This window comes from Columba livia, chromosome Z (assembly GCF_036013475.1).
Source record: "Columba livia isolate bColLiv1 breed racing homer chromosome Z, bColLiv1.pat.W.v2, whole genome shotgun sequence".
NCBI classification, from domain to species: domain Eukaryota; kingdom Metazoa; phylum Chordata; class Aves; order Columbiformes; family Columbidae; genus Columba; species Columba livia.
The window spans coordinates 16,548,141-16,568,038 of NC_088642.1; the positions used below are offsets into that span (position 1 = coordinate 16,548,141).

At 41.3% G+C, this 19,898-nt stretch overlaps 1 protein-coding gene across 5 annotated transcripts in view; it reads right to left on the reverse strand.

Moving 5' to 3' along the window:
• Positions 1–19,898, reverse strand: part of LHFPL2 (LHFPL tetraspan subfamily member 2) — a 131,110-nt gene that overhangs the window by 16,059 nt on the left and 95,153 nt on the right. For 3 of the 5 annotated variants that reach the window (XM_065047391.1, XM_065047392.1, XM_065047393.1), the window contains one exon: positions 4,201–4,988. In XM_065047391.1, coding sequence (XP_064903463.1) covers positions 4,201–4,630 — 430 coding nt within the window. In that variant the 5' untranslated portion in view covers positions 4,631–4,988. Of the gene's footprint in view, positions 1–4,200; positions 4,989–5,101; positions 5,122–5,189; positions 5,313–19,898 lie in introns of those variants that run through there. The other 2 variants (XM_005505944.4, XM_021292208.2) reach the window with 2 other exon arrangements.

The window sequence follows — 19,898 nt, forward strand, 5'->3', positions numbered from 1 at the left end:
GACTGGGCATACATCTGTCAAAGGCATTGCCAGCAGCCCGGCCTGCCAAGCCACACGATGGCAAAATACAGCCATGCATTCACCTCACCCAACCAAGGACACACCTCAGCACACGGCTGCGATGCAGCTGGTCTCCTGACTGATGCAACCAAGTTTTGACGTGCTTATTTTTTTTTCATTTTTTCTGTCAGAAACTCATTTAGTCAAGGCCTGTTTGAGCTAGAAGACAGGGGACCACAGAAAAAGTAGTGACAAGGGGGTGACCCACAGCTGGCCTCTCAGATAAAGCCATCAGCACTCTGGAAAGACTTCAGAGGACAGGAACTATTTTATCCCCTGTCAGTAAACCTGCCTGGCAATGCAGCCCTGCTTCAGCATGGCAAGGCAGGAATAACAGAAACTGACCTCCCGAACCCCACTGCTTTCCTGACACACCAGCACCCCTTCCCCTCCACTCTCCCCAAAGCCTGCCCAGACACACGATGGCGTAGCTCCCCAAAGGAAACACAGGGGCCTGCCCAAGGCTTGCGGCTGAGATAATATATGTGCTGCTAATTCAGCTTCTTCCTCCTGGCACACTGTCAGGGTGTCGCTGGCAAGCTGTGGCTTGCCTTCAGGTCTGGCAGCTGCAGGGTACGGGCCGTGTCACCCAGCCACCATGCCAGGGGCCCACTCTGCCCAGCTGTGCCCTTAGGTGTCAAAAAGAAAAGCCAAGGAAAGTTGCTACTGATGAACTTCGTGAGGGAAACTCTGCCAGAGGTGGAAGTTGAACCCATTTTAGGCTCTGTTGCAAGCTCTCTTCCACCCTGCTTTGAGGCCAGATTATGTTTAGATTATATTACTTAGCATCAAAGTGAAGTACCCAAGCCTGGGTAAGGCTTGTAAACATATACGCAACAATCCTATGTGCATACCAAGATACGTTAACAGGAGATCACCCAATTTTTACTTCCTGTAACTGGATGATTACTGTGAAATGTTACTTTGAATTGGTTCTTACCAGCTACCATATAACGACATGCTGCCTCTTCTAGCCTCTGCATTTCAAGTGATTCACAGGCTGTAAAAATAGTATACTTTCCCCAAAAAGACATTCAAATGAAAGTCTGCCTGGTCTTCTTGCTGCTGGGTAGTAATTATCTGTTTAATTACACGGCTCCATTCTTTGTGCTCTCTATTGCAGAGAAAAGATGCTTTTCCAGATGAAACGATCCTCAAACATCTCCAAAACCAGGGCCACTGATTACAGTTTCTGCAGCTCCATAATGAAAGGCACGGTAGTCTGAAAATAAGTGTAGAAGGTCTCGCTCTATAACAAAGGAATTATGGGAGTTTAAACAAGAACCATCTTTTCTTCCTCTATGGCTTTGTATTTCTGATTTTCTGCCACAAAAAAAACCAACCCTCTATGGACCAGATATGTGTATGGCTCCTTCCTGTTGACATAAATGAGAGTTTGCACATTTGTCCAATGGCCAAAACAGTAGAGATGTTGCTTTCTGTTCTGTAATTTCACCATTGGCATCATCCAGGTCGCAAACAATGTTGCTAGACTGAAAATATATATCCGGTGTCTTTTATTATTTTTTCATTATGAATTCCAGGAATAAATTAACTTGGTTTATGTTTTTAATTATATTAAATCTCCACTGCAAAGACACAGAAATTTTAAATGAGATTAAGTCTTCAAGATCCAGGATTCCCGTAGATGACTCTACCATGGGTGTATCCCATCTTTGAAAATGAGGTGTTTGACATACTTGCAAATATTGGACTGGTATAGGCAGATAAACAAAATGATTTTGTGAATTCTTGTCCTATGCTTATTAAAAACATAATAATGACCTTTTGCTTAAGGTGATTAAAGCAGGGTTGTATCTTTGTCTCTGGCCGGGGCATTAGTCTAGCTATCATAATCCCTGTATGGATTAACTATGCCAACAACTGTCCTTCTTGAACGACTTGCTTAAGCATTTTCCAAAACTCGGGAACTGAGAAAGCTGAAATTAACAGCTGTAATAAGTCATACGGAAAATAATTTCAACTAAGTAAGCAGATGCTGTAATGCTACTGGCACAAAAGTAGCAGTGGACCAAATAAAACCAATCTTGAGAAAACGAGTTGCTAGCCACAAGACACCTGGCTGCAAGTACTGGCAGGCATACTTCTCATAGCAATGGTTTCAGTAACATGACCTTCTGGTACCCAGTTTCATGCTGTGTCATTTATCTAAATTGTAAGAGGGGAAGTGCTTCCATCCTCAGTACATCTCAAAAAGGACTGATCTACTCCCTAACATGTAAGAAATGCTTTGTTGACTGTAGTGTTCAATTCTTGAGACCACAAGTCCCATTATAGCTACAGCTGGTTTGACAATAAAACTGAAACTGTCTTTGCACATATTTTGTCACACATGCATGGTCTCCAGAACAGTATTCTAAGATACAAAAACCTACTTCCTGCTAATCTTGATGTTAGACTAGATATGTTGAGATGGTATCAGAGTTGTAACTAAAGTTATCTTTTCAACAGCCCCAAGTCTGACATGCCAAGCATCTACTTATGCTGCTAACCAATCTCTCCCATACAAATACCCCTCCAACAGAAAAAAAGTGATGTAATCTCCTGAAAAACAGGTTTCATGGATTATTTCTGAACTACAGGGTAAGAAAGCAAGGAGCTAAAACCTTCCCCTGGCTTAATATGCATTGCACAGCTCAATCCTTCTCACACTAGTTGCAGCTAATTCTGTAAACCAGGAGTGACTACAACAAAACCTGTAATTTTTATCTAAAGAACATTCATCTGCTAATTGTGTGCCATCATGTGAACAGAAGCTTCTTGAGCCAACTTAGGGATCTATTTCTACCCCAGAAGCACAAACCGTACATTGTGGGTGACATGAAATAAGCATGTCTATACCGAAGACGCATGAAGTGGCGGACAGTGAGGGCCACCATGCCAGCTCTTCAGGAGCCAGCATCCCTGGCCTGTATTGCTGGCTCTGGCTGCAGCAGGCAGCAAATTCAGTTTTTGCCTACTTCCCCAAGTGTGTTTAGAGTAAGATGAATTTAGGTCTCAAATAAGCAAATGAAACCAACCAGCCTCATAAAGGTTAGAACACCTGTCATGACACTTCCTGTCTAGGTACACCCACCACAGACATGTTTGGCCAGCGCAGTGGAGGTGAGAAGCTGGATTCACGTTTCGATCAAACAAATTAAAACTCCTAATTTTTGTTGTAACAAAACTGTTTTGTGATCAAAAACATCTGCTTAAGAGCACCACCAAGAGGAAAAGAGGAGGTGGCCCTGCTCATTCCCTGCCTCCTCACAGGTCTGTGAGAGCTGCCAGAGGTAGGGCAGAAGATCACTCTCCTCCTCCAGATGACCACACACACACAGCACAAAAGATGAAAACCTACGTATGGGACGGGTTCTCCCCATGGCTCACTGGCAAGTACAGAAAGCCAAATACTTCTCTAACGAGGGCTGCCTAGTGTCAGTTTACTAACAGTCATTTAATCTCTGTAAAATCCATGGTTTTAAGCAGAAACGCCACATCTCTAGAAGCAATTCATCTTTTCAGGCAAAGCAAAGTTGATACTTGGACAGTGAAAAGAGAAGCTCACCGGGCTGTGTAACTGCAGCTGAACAATAAGCTGCCTAAAGGAGGTTTATCATAAAGTATCGCTTGTCACACTCACAGCCCGGAAGGAGGCTGCTTAGCATGAAATGCTGGAGAACTGGGTGTGTGACTGCAGGCTGTTCTTATCCCTGGGGTGGTATTTGCTCTCACCACAGTTATGAAGAGACACTGGAAGAACTGCCTTTGGTCCATGGAAAAATTACTAAAGTAGTGAGAGGGAGACAGACTGCCTTAACATGAATATTAACTTTGCTCTCTGCTGGTAACAAAGGAGAGAACTTTTTGTTACTGAAAGAAATTCAAACAGAGGGGAAAAAAGTGAACAGCAAACAAAGGCAACACTGGTCAGTTCATTTTGGCACACATCAGGCTGCAATTCTGCTGCTACATGCTGTGTAGCTATAAATTTCAGTTTTGTTTGAATAAGCACGAGCATATAGAACTGCTCTGGGTCTGCCTAATGCAGTCTGTCTGTAGACAGGACAGATCACGATATTTCAGCTGAATTACCCCAAAATTAAAATCTTTAGTGGCTCTTCAAAGTACACGTACCTGCAATCCCTTGTAGCAGCCCACAGACATTAAAAATGCTTTTCTTCATAATACTCTGCACGCACATAGTAAAGACAGACACAAACGCCACAGCACAGAGAATCATGATTCCCACAGCTAGGAAAATAGCGGTTGCCTGCCAGAACCCACTGGCAATCTCATTGAAGTTTTCGGCGTAAGGACCACAAAGCGTGTCTCGTCTAGAAAGCTGCATGTGGGAGATTCTGGTACAGCGCCCGTAGATGCCCAGTGTTGGATGGTAAGGCTCCTGTGACCCCCCCGTTCGGTTGTCCACATCGTCGGAGCTTGAAGGCTTCGCTTTGCCAATCAGCCAGTCTGCGCTCATGAAAGCAATGAGCTCTGCGAAAGCCACCACAATACTCAGGAGAGTCCACAGCATCGACCGACACGTTACAATGACATGACACATATTGATGTCCAGTGCTGGTGATCAGTGCAGCTGACAATCTTAAAATCCAGGCACAACAGGGAAAAAATTAAATTAAGAAAGAAAAAAAAGGACCCAAAGAAAATCACTGTAGCTGCTCTGCCTGCTCTTTCAGCTCTCTTGCAGAGGCCAAGATGAAATTTCTCAGGAGAAAAAGTGAACGGCCCCAAGTTTTGCAAGCAGTGTGGTCATTTGTTCTGTCCGTTTAGTTCCTCCTTTTTTCTTTCTGGGATGCTGAGCTCTGAAGTATGCTTTTCTCTCTTAATATTCATATTGGCACATGATGCTGCAGGCTGGCGGGGGAGGCCGCAAGGACTGCCCACTGTTTGACATCACACACCTACAAGAAAAATGAGACAACACATCAGCAGCGAGAAAAAAAAGTCTTCATTTCCACCCCCACAATGAGCCAAGAACTCGCACAGATCCACATAAACATGCAAAAGCTCTCACAAGGGCCCGTCAAACAGAGCCTGCTGGAAAAACCTCCCAGATTTGTCTCAGGGGAGTGATTAATCTCTGGCTGCCCGGCTGTACTTACAGTATCTGCTCTGCCCCATCCAATTATGAGTGTTTGTCAAGCACTTTGCAAGCAAAGATCTCAGTAACACCCAGTGGTCCCACCCACTCCTACCACCACGCCCCCACCATCTTCCTCTGGTCAAAATTACCAAGGTTGCTGGCAGTCACCCAGCGAAGTGTTCATACATGTTTAAGCTGTTTCACAGACGTGCAGCTCCTGCCTTCAGTGTGCAGAGGCAGCACAGCGCGCCTTTGGGAAGGACACCGGGCACAGCTCCGCGTGTCCTGGGTGCCTTGGGTGCAAGGGGCAGTGAAGGAACTTTGTTTCAGCCTTCTGCGCTCCTGATGACTGCAGCTGAGCCAACCCTGGCCTCGGGAGGAGGCAAACAGGCTGGGGACAGCCCGCACTGTGATGTGGTGACAGAGCCCATCCCTTTGGACTCTGGGGTTTGCAGGAGCCGAGCTCCTTCCTCGGGTTCTCTACTGGCTTTGCACCAGCATTTCAAGAAAGCAATCTGCCTGCAGGTATGTCACACACCTCATCCTGAACTGATGCCAACACTGGCAGTCTCTGGTGACTTATACCACTGTCAGCAGGAATCTGTGGAAGAATGACCCAGTTGCTGCCAAGTGGCCGAGAGCCGCAGTGAGAGGGGCTGCCAGTGAGCCTTGAGCTTTCTGACTCTCCTTGATTCCCCCGCTTCCACAGTCCCACGCACGCTGGGATTGCAGCAAAATGTTCCCCAGGGCTTTCCCCAAGCCTTTATGCTGCCTTGCAGCAGCAGCTGATGACATTCCCAGAGTTACACTTATCTTAGTACAAGAGGCAATCAGAGATCACTATAATTCCAACTGGTATCCAAATATTGGCCTTAAAATAACAAACGGGTCACTGCACACGCCTCTGAGCTTGAACTGAAACCGTGTCACTTGAAGGCAAGGGAGGGAGCAGGAAATGCCCTGACGTTACCCCCTCCACACTTCCAAGTTTTCCTCACAAAGAACAAAATATCGACATTGAACTGGAAGCAACAGAGTTGAGAACCAGATCTGGACCCCACTGCTGTGCTGCTGCCAAACAGAAAGGGGTCAGCATCTGCCACAAAAACAGACATCTTCCCCCCCCCCACACTTTTTTTTTTTTTCAGATTTGTCATGGGCTTGCTATTTAATTTCTTAGGAGTTTTGAGCCCAGTGGTTGAATACTAGTCCCACTGAATGCAAAACCAAACACACACCCACAACTTCAGCACATTCAGAATTTCATCCAGCAATTTCTACTCCCTCCTATACTAGTCATAGTGAATCACACGCAAGATTTTATCCACGTTACTCTTTCTCATCTAGATCTGCACACTCCTTGGTACTAGCAGATACACAGAATTAAGCTTCTGTGCCAACAACTCAATTTTGTCTTGATGTTACAGCACTGCCTTAAAAAAAAAGGCAAAACATGTTCAGTTATGCTTTTAGCCACACTGAGATAACAGTTCAGAGTTCAGCTCATTTTCCATTTTGGGAGGGAAAGCATCAAGTTTTCAAACAACCTGACATATTGATGACTTGAATACACCCTTTGTAATAACAGAGCTGAAGTGTCAGCCTGCCAAAAAAAAGTTAATTCTCTCAGTATTTCCACTTTAAATAACAACTGGAATGTAGTAAATGTCCACTACAAACCTACATTTTTCTGATGTCATCTGCACAATTAAAGAGAATGTAATAGAAAATGTCTTTATTTTTTAAGAGAAGTTCCAAAAAACTCTACAGTCTCTATTTCTGTGCAAGCACCACACCCATGTGAACTCCTCGTCTTTGTAATTCCAGGATTTTAATTGAGGTGCAAAGGACATAGCTGTTACTGCTTACTCTGTACCTGCTGAACATAAAATACTGTTTATTGAACACAGATGAGAACAAAGTTCATATTTACTTAAGTAGGTGGAAATTCCAGACACTGGCAGCCATAAAAACATGGCACTGATAACAAATGTGGGATGCTATATTAGAATGTGAAGAAAAGACCAAACCATGAGGTCCTTTTTAATTTGAAATGCAAGAATAAATTGCAGTAACATTTTAAAATACAGCATCTCCAGAAAAGTCACTGCATAAGCAAAATAGCCTGTCTAAAGATAACAGTGAGGTCATGTCAAATCTCAGGACTTCATTGGAACATACATTTCCCATTTTGCAACACAAGGAAACTTCTACAGCACCTAAGGTCAGTAAATGCTATTGGTAACTACAGTTCAACAGAATATACTTTGCTTTCCAATGAAATTATTCTGGTACAAAACATATCTTCACATCAACATATCCTTACTCCTGGGAGAACTTCTGCATAAATTTATTCTTGGACTAGTGATACTGTCAAAGGAGCACCACTCACTTAAAACTCATTTTCCTGAGCAGATGGACAGAAATGTATGAAGTAGGTTGGTACACAGACCAGAGAAGAGGCAACGGCATTTCTTCTTCATGATACTTAGCAAGGAAATGTTTCAGATAAAGTACTGGAAATAAGTTACAGTTTGGTCATACTTGTGTAGTTAACCTTTTTCTTCCAACACAGCCCACCTTGAGTTTCCAAATGAACCTAACCAATTCCCAGGCAGTTCCAACAGCACATTTGTGCCATACATCAGAGCCTTTCCAGACACAGACTGTGCTAAATAATTGCACTTCATTAAGCTTCCCTCCAGCACTCTGCTTTCCCCTTTTCTTCCAATTTTGCTCAACAGAAACTCAAGCCAGGCCCTTGCAAGGCTGAAAACTGGTCGTTTATTCCTCCTCGCAGTTTCCCATCCCTTGACAAGCTTTTTCCGTGACAGAACATTATGTTCTTCACAGCACGACACTCAATATCCACTTCTGACCGAATGTCAAAATATTTGCTTTGACAGCCCAAATTCAAAATATACAATGGTTCTTTAACCCTTTGGTATTAACTCATTCAAAATAATTCTTACTGAGGGAGCAGACTACAAAAAGTAGGCTCACCCCCTAAGTCATTTGGGCCTCCCTCTCTTCTTACAATTGCAATGGTACAGGTAAGGAAGTAAAACATTCACGCTGGGAAGTGGGTGTCCTAGGAGGGAAACAGCCCCACACGACAAGTACCCACGTGGGCTGCACACCATGGCAGCTCCCCAGTGTGTGGGTCTTGGCAGAACCATCCCAACCCACTGCACAACCCACCGCTCCTTGGCTGGAGAGCACAGCTCTTCAAAGAGTCAAAACTATACCTTTAGCTTCATTTACTCTGCTTGCTGAACAGTGCTAATGGTCAGGCTCTGCATTAACTGAAGTATAACACAGTGAAAGTATGCCAGTGAGAACATGAGATCCTCACAGCATCTAGAGAGAATAAAACTGAGTTCTTAGATGCAAAAATATGTTGGTTGTTTTAATATAACAAAGCAAACCACCTTAAAATAGGACTAAAAATTTTTTCCTCTTTAGATACAATTTTGATAGTCAGATGCCTCAACTTATACTTTCACATCTCTAGTTAAGACTATTCAGCTGTTGAGTTTTACTACACAACATTGCTGTATCCTAAGTAGCTGGTGAGGGATCTGGAGCACAAGTCTGATGAGGAGCAGTTGAGGGAGCTGGGGCTGTTCAGCCTGGAGAAAAGGAGGCTGAGAGGAGACCTTATCGTTGTCTACAACTACTTGAAAGGAGGTTGTAGCATGGAGGGTGTGGGTCTCTTCTCCCAAGTAACAAGTGATAGGACAAGAGGAAATGGCCTCAAGTTGCGCCAGGAGACGTTCAGATTGGATATTAGGAAAAACTTCTTCACAGAAAGGGTTGTCAGGCATTGGAACAGGCTGCCCAGAGAAGTGGTGGAGTCACCAACCCTGGATGTGTTTAAGAGATGTGTAGATGTGGTACTGAGGAACGTGGTTTAGTGGTGGACTTGGCAGTGCTAGGTTAACGGTTGGACTCAATGATCTGAAGTGTCTTTTCCAACCTAAATCATTCTATGATTCTGTGATTCTAAGTAAATAAATAATATCTATTTTTCTGAACTAGATATAGAAACACACTTGCCTGCATTTTGCTTACACTGCCGAAACCATAAAGTCAGAAGCTGATCCAAATTATAGTATTTGAATTAAGGTTTTGATTTTGGAGATGTTGAGTAGCAGGGTTTTGCTTTGGCATACCACACAGATAGGAAGGAACAGCTGCAAAGTTCAAATCTGAGTCAATCACATACCACAGCTGTTTATTTTAAAAAGGTGTCCTGCAAGCAATGTACAAGAGACCCATAAGTACCTTCCAGAACAATGCTATGGCCAGTCCTTCACGCTCCCCTTATGGTCTGACTGAAGATGGGAACTCAGGACTAAGCCCTATAATTCAGCTGTCACCCTTCCCAGCCTGATTCTGTCAGTTCAAGAGTGAGAATAAATCATCTTTAGATAAGTGGCTTTTGGCTTGGCTTAAACAAACAGCTGAATGGAAGGCCACACAGACTGCTGAAACTATCCCAATTTATAAAATAAATCCAGGCACAATGAAACATTTTATTCTAAAACTCACTACAGTCCAAAGCACAACTACATGGAGGAGTTTCTAAACCTTGTTTACAATACACAAGTTTGAGCATCTCATAACCCAAAATGTGCAAATCTTGGAAGCCTGGGTTCTGCTTTCTCTGAAACATTGTTAGCAGTTATAAACACCGTGAAAATGCTTTGAACTATGAGAGGGGAAGTGGCTCCTATTTATGTTGATGTTTGCAGACTCACTATTTAAAACAAACAGAAAGAGGCTCACTCACAAAGACTCAGTTACCTCAAGCTGACCCCCACCCAGGTTGACATGAGCTCCCACTTTATGCAGGTTTCAACCTTAGGTGTTGCTGGACCTGAGCTAGTCATCTGTGAGCTCACACTGCCTGGTCTGGCAGCCACCAAACCATGGAGGCAGAAAGGATGACAACACTTGGACAATGTGGAACGAGCATTAGAGATTATTCATTTTCTGGATGATTTATAAATGTGAGTAAATAAACTTCTCCTCCCACTTGGTCCCCTCACAGGAGGTGTATTCATCTGGGTGCTGCTGCCCAAGAGGAGATGGAAAGCTTCCAACTTCCACTCCAGTCTTCAAAGTAGTGGACCAGATACCAAGCAGGTATTTCTGGAGATACCACCATGAACACCAGCTATCCTGCTAAAGATCCATTTCTATCCCCACACACTTGTAGGTGCCTTGCAAATATAAGAAGAGTTACATTCATCACACTCCCTTCTACAAGAGAATAGGGACAAGGATTAGTACTTAAGGAAAGACAAGGCTCAGAGTAAGGTTTTTCTGCAGACCACAACAAGCCCTATTGGCACTGGTTTCTAGTAAGCTGTGCATACTCCCAACGGGAAGCACCTGGACGAAGAAGAGGGAAGGACACTTGGATACTTCACTGTGTTTTTTCTTTTTAATGCAACACATTTCCAAGTCATCAGAAATATTCAGAGCCAGAAAACAAAACAGGAGAAGGTGCTTTAAAGCTGAAGTTGTTGCACAGCTTCAGACAAACAGCAGAGAATAAGCAAAGGATTCCCTCCCCCTCCATATTTTCATCGAATTATTGCTTACTAAAACAACATTCCAGAGCAGAGCTTTCTAACAGAAAGCAAAGCTTTGATTAGTCGTCACTTGTGAATTAAAGAAGGAGAGCAAACATTTGCATATCTCATAAATATGTAACTGCTATAAACCTACACAGGCATATTAATGAGTGCGTTATTGTGACTGGCTGTTGAAAACATGCCATACTCTGTTCACAGACAGATGCATTTCACTGGTAGTAGAAGGAATGTAGACTTAGAGTGCATTGTCTTGATCCTGTTGGCACAACATATGATGTAAAATATAACTAACATATTTTGCAAAATAGTTAACACTCTCCTAAGTATTCTAATCAAATCCCTATTTCCTTGCCTTTCATTTGAATTATGCCCTGTTTATTTCAGCCTTTTCCTACCAAAGGCAGAGCTTGTGGATGTAAAATCTTAAATTAAACTATCCCTCATGTGCCAAAATGCCCAAATTCTATGTAAAATAACAGGTTAAAAAGAAAAATAAAAATGCTGACAGTGACTGTTGTTCTTTTAAAGCAGCAAGAGACGGTTATTGTACCCCATTTTGCAAGATGGCTTTTTTCCCATCATGCTGTGGAAAACGCCATCTAATTACAGGTGGATTTGTTTCTAGAATACATCACTGTAAAAGAAACAGATATAAAACTCATTTCCAGCTCTAAAAAAAAGCAGTTGAAATGCACTATTATCTTTCTGACCTCATTAAAAGCCATGGCAAAATTCCCACTGACTTTAATGGGGCCAATACATCACTGAAAAAATCACTGGAAGAATAAGAGTTTCCAAATTTTCAGACCAACTGCAGGGGAAATTTAAACACAGGATTCATTTCCCTCTTCCCTCATCCAGACAAAACTTTGCTTATTGCCCCCCCACTAAGAGGAGATGAAGCTAACTCAGACTTCCAGCATCTCCTCTGAACTGCAAATTCTCAAGCAGATTTGTTCCATTGCTCCGTATTTATTGACTTATAAAATTCCTTAAACCTACAGCCATTACATTGTGTTTTGAAAACTTATTCAAGATCTTTTGCAATTCCAAAATTTATTAAAACCTATAGGGCTAAGGAAAGCTGATGTGTAGTACTTCTATTGTTGCTATCTCAAGAGAAAATTACACATCACATCAAAAATCATCACTAAGGGAGCAATCTTGGCTACAATTAGTGATAGCCTAAGTGCTCAGGAATTTACCAACTAGGAGTGGAATCGTGAGTTTCCTTTCCTACTTTGATTCCTCACTAGCACACTGAAGTCCGAGTCTTCAGGAGTCTGAGCTGAATTCCCCTTTCTTTGTTATCTAATTACTTCTTACAACAATTGTCTAAAGGACTGTGGTGGGGCAAAAGGGTGGTTAGGACGAAAACGGGAAGTCAGAAGGAAAGTACCACTAATATTTGGTAGCAAACAAATCCTTGCTATTTTTATACTAAGGATTTTTACCTTAAAAGGAAGCTAGGCTTTGGCTACTTAAATAGTTAAAAGTGTGCATATGAACTAGAGCATCAGCCCAAAAAAACTTGGAAACTGTGCTTGTTGTAAAAAGCAATTCACTCTCATGAGTTCATTGTGACAGATTTGGAACTGCTCTTAATAATTTATGAATATTGTATTAAGTTATTTATTAGACTAATATATTGGTTATTGTTTAATATGTGGCTGGTGAGAAAAACAGGCAGGAAAGGAAAGAATGACTCACTTATGCCTCTTCTCAGCAAACTCTGGAGAGTTGCTTACTAAAAAGACAATACTAAGACAGGAAAAGCCTCGCATACACAGCAGATCAAAGATGTGAGGCCTGTTTAGGAAGGAACAGTCTCTCAAACTGAAGGGAAGAGAAGCTGTTTTGGACAACAAAAGCTTAAAGGCACCTACTGGAGGTGCCCATTGAAGTTAGGCCAAGATGAGACACCACACTGGGCCTCCCATTTGCCGTCAAGCAAGCTGCAAACAGCCATGGTTCCTTGTATGAAGGAAACACCACTTCAGCTAATTCTTGAAAGCAAACCATTGCTGTATCTCTTTCCAGAGTTGTGGCTGAGTTAGCAGGGTGACCACAAAAGTTATGGATCTCCAGTCTGTCTGAACAGCCTGGGGTGAGCCATTCTTCTGCTGAGACATGACCCAAGGCTGTGGACCCAAGCATTGCCTTTTACAAGCAGGAAGAACCCAGGCAAGTTTGCACTGTCAACAATCTACATCAGCCCCTTCAGAAAGCCACCAGATAGTGAGTCACCTCAGGTATCACCTATTCCCTGGTTTTATGATGTGTAACGTTACCATAGCATGGGAAGGATGCACTTCTCAGCAAAACAGGAAGCACTCTGGATCTGGGCCATACAGTTCAAGCAAACTACCCAGCTATAATATCAGTGACAGATGAGATGGAGAACCTATCACGTTTCATTTATGTTTCTCTTAATTCAAATTTAAAGTGAAACATCCTCCCCAAATAATCAATACAAATGAGCAGCTCAGCACACTAATGCATACAAACTTCTCTACGTGACAGGAACACCTGTACTGAGGACACACTGACTTTTCATCGTACTATAGCTGAGGAGAACCAGTAGTGACTGAAAGAAACTGAAAAGCGTTGTGATGGATCAGAACTGCCATGTTTCCATACTGGAAAGGCATGTAGACATCTGAAATATCTGGGCACCACATACAACAGGAAACTGGAAAAAAGTGCATGAAAATCCTTTTATCTAGCCTGGAAAAAAGCAAGGTACTCAGAGAAACACAGATGTACAATATCTCTGCAAACATCTAATGAACATGAGCTTTAACCTTTATTAATGGTTAACCATTTAACCACAGCCAAGTAAGAAGAACTGAAATGAGATGTTTCTGATACTGCGTATTTCCTTAATTAATAATTTCAGGAATCCTGTGTTCAACTGAGATCTCTACACTTTAAAATGGAAGCTCACTGCAAAGATTTTGGAAAAATCCAAACTGGTAATTCAAATTTTGAAAACCTCATTTTAGACCAAGAAACAAAAAGAAACAGATTATTTATTTTTGCAACTGGATTCAATTCTAAAATGAAGACTGGACATACTTTGACAAGCTGAGCTGTGTGAAACAAGCAATTCTGGCTTGTTTTATGCATTTTTACGTGCTAGACTAAGTATTGCTAACAGTCCTTTTCTGTACTTAAAATGCATATGACTGTAAGAATGACTAATAAAAAATTTTGAAAGCTGAAAAGTGCTAGAGGTACAAAAAATCTGTACCCTTCTCAGCTTCACTTGTCTGAAAATGCTCTATCATTTCTCTGCCACTGATGTCCTGCTGTTTGTGTTGCAGCAGCACTTAATGGAGCAAACTAAAACTGGACCTGTGTGGGGATATGCGTTCAGGTAAGGCAGTGCATCACCTTCCTGCCATCTAGACATACAGGAACAATGGAAGGAAGAAGGTATTATTAACCATCCCAGTTTTCCAGATGAGATGTTCCTCAGTCATATAACAAAGTCTGTAGCAACACTGGGACCGGAAACTTGGATGTTGCCATTACAAACCCTAAAACTTTGGAGGTGTGATATACTCTTCAGTGTCATGCATTGTGCCAACCACTTCTCTTGTCATCCTTCAAACACAAACCTCAGCTATTCCTCTGTTATTTTGAATCTCCAGCCCTGGCATGCTGCCTGCAAAGGTACTTCCCCTCCACCAAGTATGACCATGGACAAAGGATGCCAAATGAAATTATCATATCTTCAACAGTAACTTTGATTTTCCTGGTCACTAAGAAGCAGTTTTGTTATTAAACTGTAATTTTTTCCTGCAGTACTCACTATTGAAATAAACAGTTCCCATAGGAACATGCCACAACAGCTTGTCCATCACGAAATACAAATTCACCTGCAAAGAAACAAACTTACCTTTATGACCGCACTTCTCTACTTGTACTTCAGAGAACATAACTTCAGTCATAACTATAGGAGAAGATTCTGCCCGCATTCACACCTTATTGAAGGGAATGAAGCTATAGGACAATAGTAGGTACTCAACAGGTCCCAGAAGGTTACAGGGAGTAGACGCACTTCAGGACAACCAGCCTTCTTATGTATTTTTAAAGCTTTCACTGCTATTAATCCTTTTGAAAGCAAACGCAGTCTACAAGCTAGTGTAAATGTAGCATCTGATTGTACTATTGCCAAAAGGTGGAGACTTCTTGATTACGTCTTCTCCTTGGGAAATGCAAATAAATCAAAATCAAACCTTTTTATCTGAAGGTCTCCCAATGCCTAGATAGACATCTATTACTAAGAATAACTCCTTGCTCTTAGAAAATCTGTCTGCTCGGTAAGTTTCAAACATTTAACTGGATTCTGAAAATAATCTTTAAATATAGGATTACCTATTAGATGTCCTTGTTGATTTCAAGCTCTTTATAAATAGAGAACTTAAGTGCAAAATTAAAAGTACAGCATACGTACAGAGCACAAGAAACGCTTTCAACGCAATGTGCTGTTTCAAAACAATTTTAAACAGTGCACTGCGTTCTGTAAATTGATAATGGCAATTATTAACATTAGTTGGTTCTTTAAAATACATTGTTGGAAATTATAGCTTTTATCTTCCATTTCTTAATAAACAGCCTCCTAGAAAACAAACTAATTTCATCATGGGCAAAATTAGGCAGATCTGAACAAATGACTAACAGCATTTAGAAAACAGAGAAAATATGGTCATCCAGGCCAGACATTTATTTAAACATTTATCAGAATTTTACTCAGAATCTAATCTCACAAATCCACAAAGGTCTTTCAGTGTGACAGCCTAAGCTGTTCAGAGTGCCACCATATGCATATATTCCTGTTCACAGTGATTTCCTCAAACACATATTCCAGTTATGTTCTGGAACAAACTTCCTAGTTCATGTAGCTGCACATTTATGTTTATCTCGGGTGTGCAGAACATGCTCTTCTCCCAGTCTTTGTCTATTTGGTTCTGTTAATACTGTAGAATTAATAGATTACATAAAGTAAGCAAATAATCAAAACTATTTGAACCTAAAATGGAATATACAGAGCAAACCAGTATTTTATCTGGGTTTTTTGGTTTGGTGTTTTTTTTTTTTTTTTCCCCAAGATGCTTAGCCCTATGTCGCCTCACTGTTGAGTAATGAAGTTATGAGATTGGTCCAAAGCATCCAGGGAGAGAAAAGAAAGAAAAAAAAATCAGAATAGACTACCTAAATGTGGAGAGGACAAAAACATGCAGGTAGAGAGCAAAAGTCCAATGCTATAACCTCTGAAGCTAGTTTCCTTTGCCAGCAGGGCTTTGTTTTGGTTACTAATGAAGCATTGCTTATTGTACTGAAATGCTTCCAATGACTGCTACCCATTACTAAGGTTCAGATCTCTGATAATGCATAAAATCTTGCTAATTGACACAGTTAAAGTTTTATCTTGTATCTATATAGTACAAAAGGTTGGAAATATTCTCTCCTTACAGAATAACTTTTTGCATAAAAGTTCAATCAGCAGATTTATCTATTTTTCATTATAGCAGTGAAAAGATTAGTGGACATCAGAGTTCTTATTTGATTTAGAGTTAACCAGTGAAAATACCTATTTAGTAAGCTGATCTTCAAAAATTATCATCATCTAAATGCATTAAAAGAAAAAAAATCTGTTGGAAATTCAACAATCCACTGAATAAATTAAAATGGAAACAAAGCAGCTTGCAAGTACATCCACCGCCCTGCCAGTCCCCCAGCCACTGTTAGATGAATAGTGTCTGCAACACAAGCAGGGGATCTATTGCACCAAAATGGCACAGCAAACTCTCCTTTCTTATCTATGTGACAGGGAATACAATTCTACATTAAACTGGACATAAAAGCAACTAATCTGTGTTCAGTGAATGCCATCTTTTAAAAAGTAAGAGATTATTTATTTTCTTTTTATCTTTAATACATTGTCTACAATAAGACTTGACAGATCACTTAGGTGTTCTACATAGGATAACCTCAAAAAATACATTGGCTGGTGTATGCTACACTTCCCACACTAGGGTGAAATAGAGCTTTCCAAGTCAAAAAAAAAACCCAAAAACACCAGATTGAACCAACCATTTAAGTCCTTCCTCCTGGAATCCCTTTTCCCTGCGTATTCCCTGAGCTGTCAAGACAGCACAAGAGTAACAAAGTAGAAGCTCTGAAAGTGCTTTGGTGGAGTCCAGCCCATTTGCAGCATAGCCAGAACACGCCAAAAGATTTAACTGGACTGACTCACCATTTGGATAACTATCTCATCTGAACTGAAGCTGTGAAAATACCAAGTGACTTGAGATGACATAATTGCTGTTGCAAAACCTAGATTCTTCTGTAGCTCTCCTAGAAAGAGGGCTTTGTTGGAAGACAGAGATGAGAGACTCTTAAAGCAAACACTGCTGGGGATGTGCCCAGAGGCTGGTTGGCACACGAGCAGAGCTGGGTCAGCGCTGTCAGCAGGGCTTTGTCAGACCCTCCACGGCAGGCTGTCCTTTCCCAGCTGCCATTCGTACCCTGTGCTGTTACTGGTTCTGCCCTTGCAGGGTCAAGATCCACCTCAATTGCTCACCTTCATCTTTGGAAAAAACATGTACCAGGCTTTGGTAGTGGAGCTGTTGCCACTGGCTTCATTGGTGGTGGCATCTGCACAGCTTGCAATGCCTGCTCTGATACAGAGTCTTTTTGCAGCAATAAAGGGTGTTTCAAAAAAGACGGACCCAATTTGAAATCACGGTATCTCTGCAACCATGAACTATCAACTATTGTACAGCAAGTGGAGGAAACATAGAGCACTTATAAAAAGGTTACTAAAACTTGATAACTCATTAAACAAATTGTAAATTTTTCTGTAATTGTAACATATTTGGTCCATCTTTTTTAAACACCTGGTCTTTTAAGATGCTGCCTGAGCAGCACTGGATAGAGCACTAGAAAGCAAAGCTTATCTTTTACCAAAATTCACAGGTTTATCTTCTCTGGACTGGAAGAGACCTACACAGATTGCTGCAGGAGATGAACAGCAATTGTGTTCCCCTGTGTTCAAGGTGTGTGTCACTGAATACAAGAACACTGACATTTGTTTACTGCACATGTTTCTCCCAAGAAATGAAAGAACTGCTTTGTTCCTTTTTCACTACAATGAAAATCTGCTATCCTATTCAGGGGAGGAAATAGAAAAGGCAGAAAATATTAGATAGACAGGCCATCCTTGTTTTTCTCAGTATAGTGCTTCTACACAGTTATTATTGAACAGTTTCAAAACCAAGCTTGGGGAAATTCTCACCATTTAAGCAATTTTTGCATTTGCCCATCATGATCATAAGGGCAAATACATGCCTCTGCAGTGTGACTACTATGAGTCCTAGCAGCTATACTGAAGTCTTGAATACTTTATTTAAAATACTTAGTTACGAAAGAAGAACATCAGTATTCACTTCAGGAGGGTTAACATAAAATTATCAGAAAAACTCTGAAGAGTTTGAAAAGAGTCTGTTTACCCGGGACATGCCCAATATCTTGCCTGCCAACTGCAGCTTGAAATAAGAAACTGCAGGACCTGTGTGGCAGCAACGTAGCTGCACAGCAACATTGCACTCCATTGCCATATGCTGGAGCCAAACACTACTTGCAGCACATGTGCAGCCCTGATTAAATTTGTCACTCCACAGATGCTGTCTTGTATGCGTGAGGGCTTAAAAGCAGTTGCAATGGCAAGGAAATATGCTGCAAGAAGAACAAGAACGCATATAGCTCCTTCCCACATAAGTGGCAAAACTTCTGGGTACCAGATTTTGTTTTCTTTATGAGCTGTTACAATAAGATTGTATTAAAAGGTGCTTGGCAAGTTAGTTGGTTTGTAGAAAAAAACCCAAACAAACATGACAGGTTAGGTTAGATTAGATGTGTGTGTCTGAAATGTAAAACTAACATGCTGGTCACAGTTACACCTAGTAAAACAATCCTCTCCCTTGTTTTGAAACCCATATTTATGTTTAAGGCTTTTTTTTTTTTCCCCCCCCCAGGAAGCTATAAAAAGAAACAATAAGCAGAAAGGCCTTAAACCACAAGCAAATGCAAGGAAGAGATAAGGTGAAATACTAAAAATAAATCTGGAGCAGTTGCAAGTTGCTGAGGAAGGAAAGTAATAATAAAACATACATGTCTTTATGCAAATATGGTTAAAAAGAAAGTAAAGAAATAGGAATCAGCTGGTGAGAAGAAGAGCACAGTGGAACAAAGCACACTATAAGAATGCAAACACAGGCTGTTGCAATAACCTGCACAGGAAAGCTACACAGAAAGGGAAGGTCAATGCACTACTACTATACTATACTATATGAAGAGGAACAATAGAAATGATGGACATCCAGTTGCACCTATGTGGTGATGATGCACTCGTTCATGCTCCAAAAGCTGGTTGCTGAAGGCCAACTCAGAAGGGCTGTGCCCTTCTCTGAGGGCACCCAGCTCAGCAGCACCACGGCTTCTGACAACACCAGAGGAAAGTGTAGAAAGGGAAAAAAATCAACCCAGCCTCAACTAAGACCAAGAAACAGGACACCTATGAACTCTTGTAAGCAATTCCCTTGAACCTACGAAGAACACGAGATTATAGAAATAAGTCTGACCTTCCCATAGTGTGTTCCTTTTGAATGATAGGCTAAAATTCAAAGCTTAAACTACTATTTATTTGGGAGGAAAAGGTCAAGAATGGTTTTGGGACAAGCAGGCAATTATCCCTCCATGAAATATAAACGATATTTTGTCTCCTGAAAATACTAGGAAGACGTGCATGAAAGAATGCTGCTGAAGACCACTTGAGCTAGGCTAAAACTGGATATTTGCCTTTATCAGATCTTAAACAACCCACTGTACTAAGGGTAGGCTACCACAGAGACTGATAACTGAGGGAGAAAAGCATTCAAGACTTCAGTACAGCCACTAGGACCCATACACATTTTACATCACATTGCAGAGTCATGTCCTTATGATCATGATGAGCAAATACAGATGTTGCTTAAAAAGCAGGAATTATCCTAATCTTGGTTGTGAAACAGTTCAAAAAATAACTGTTTAGCAGCACCATACTGAGAAAAACA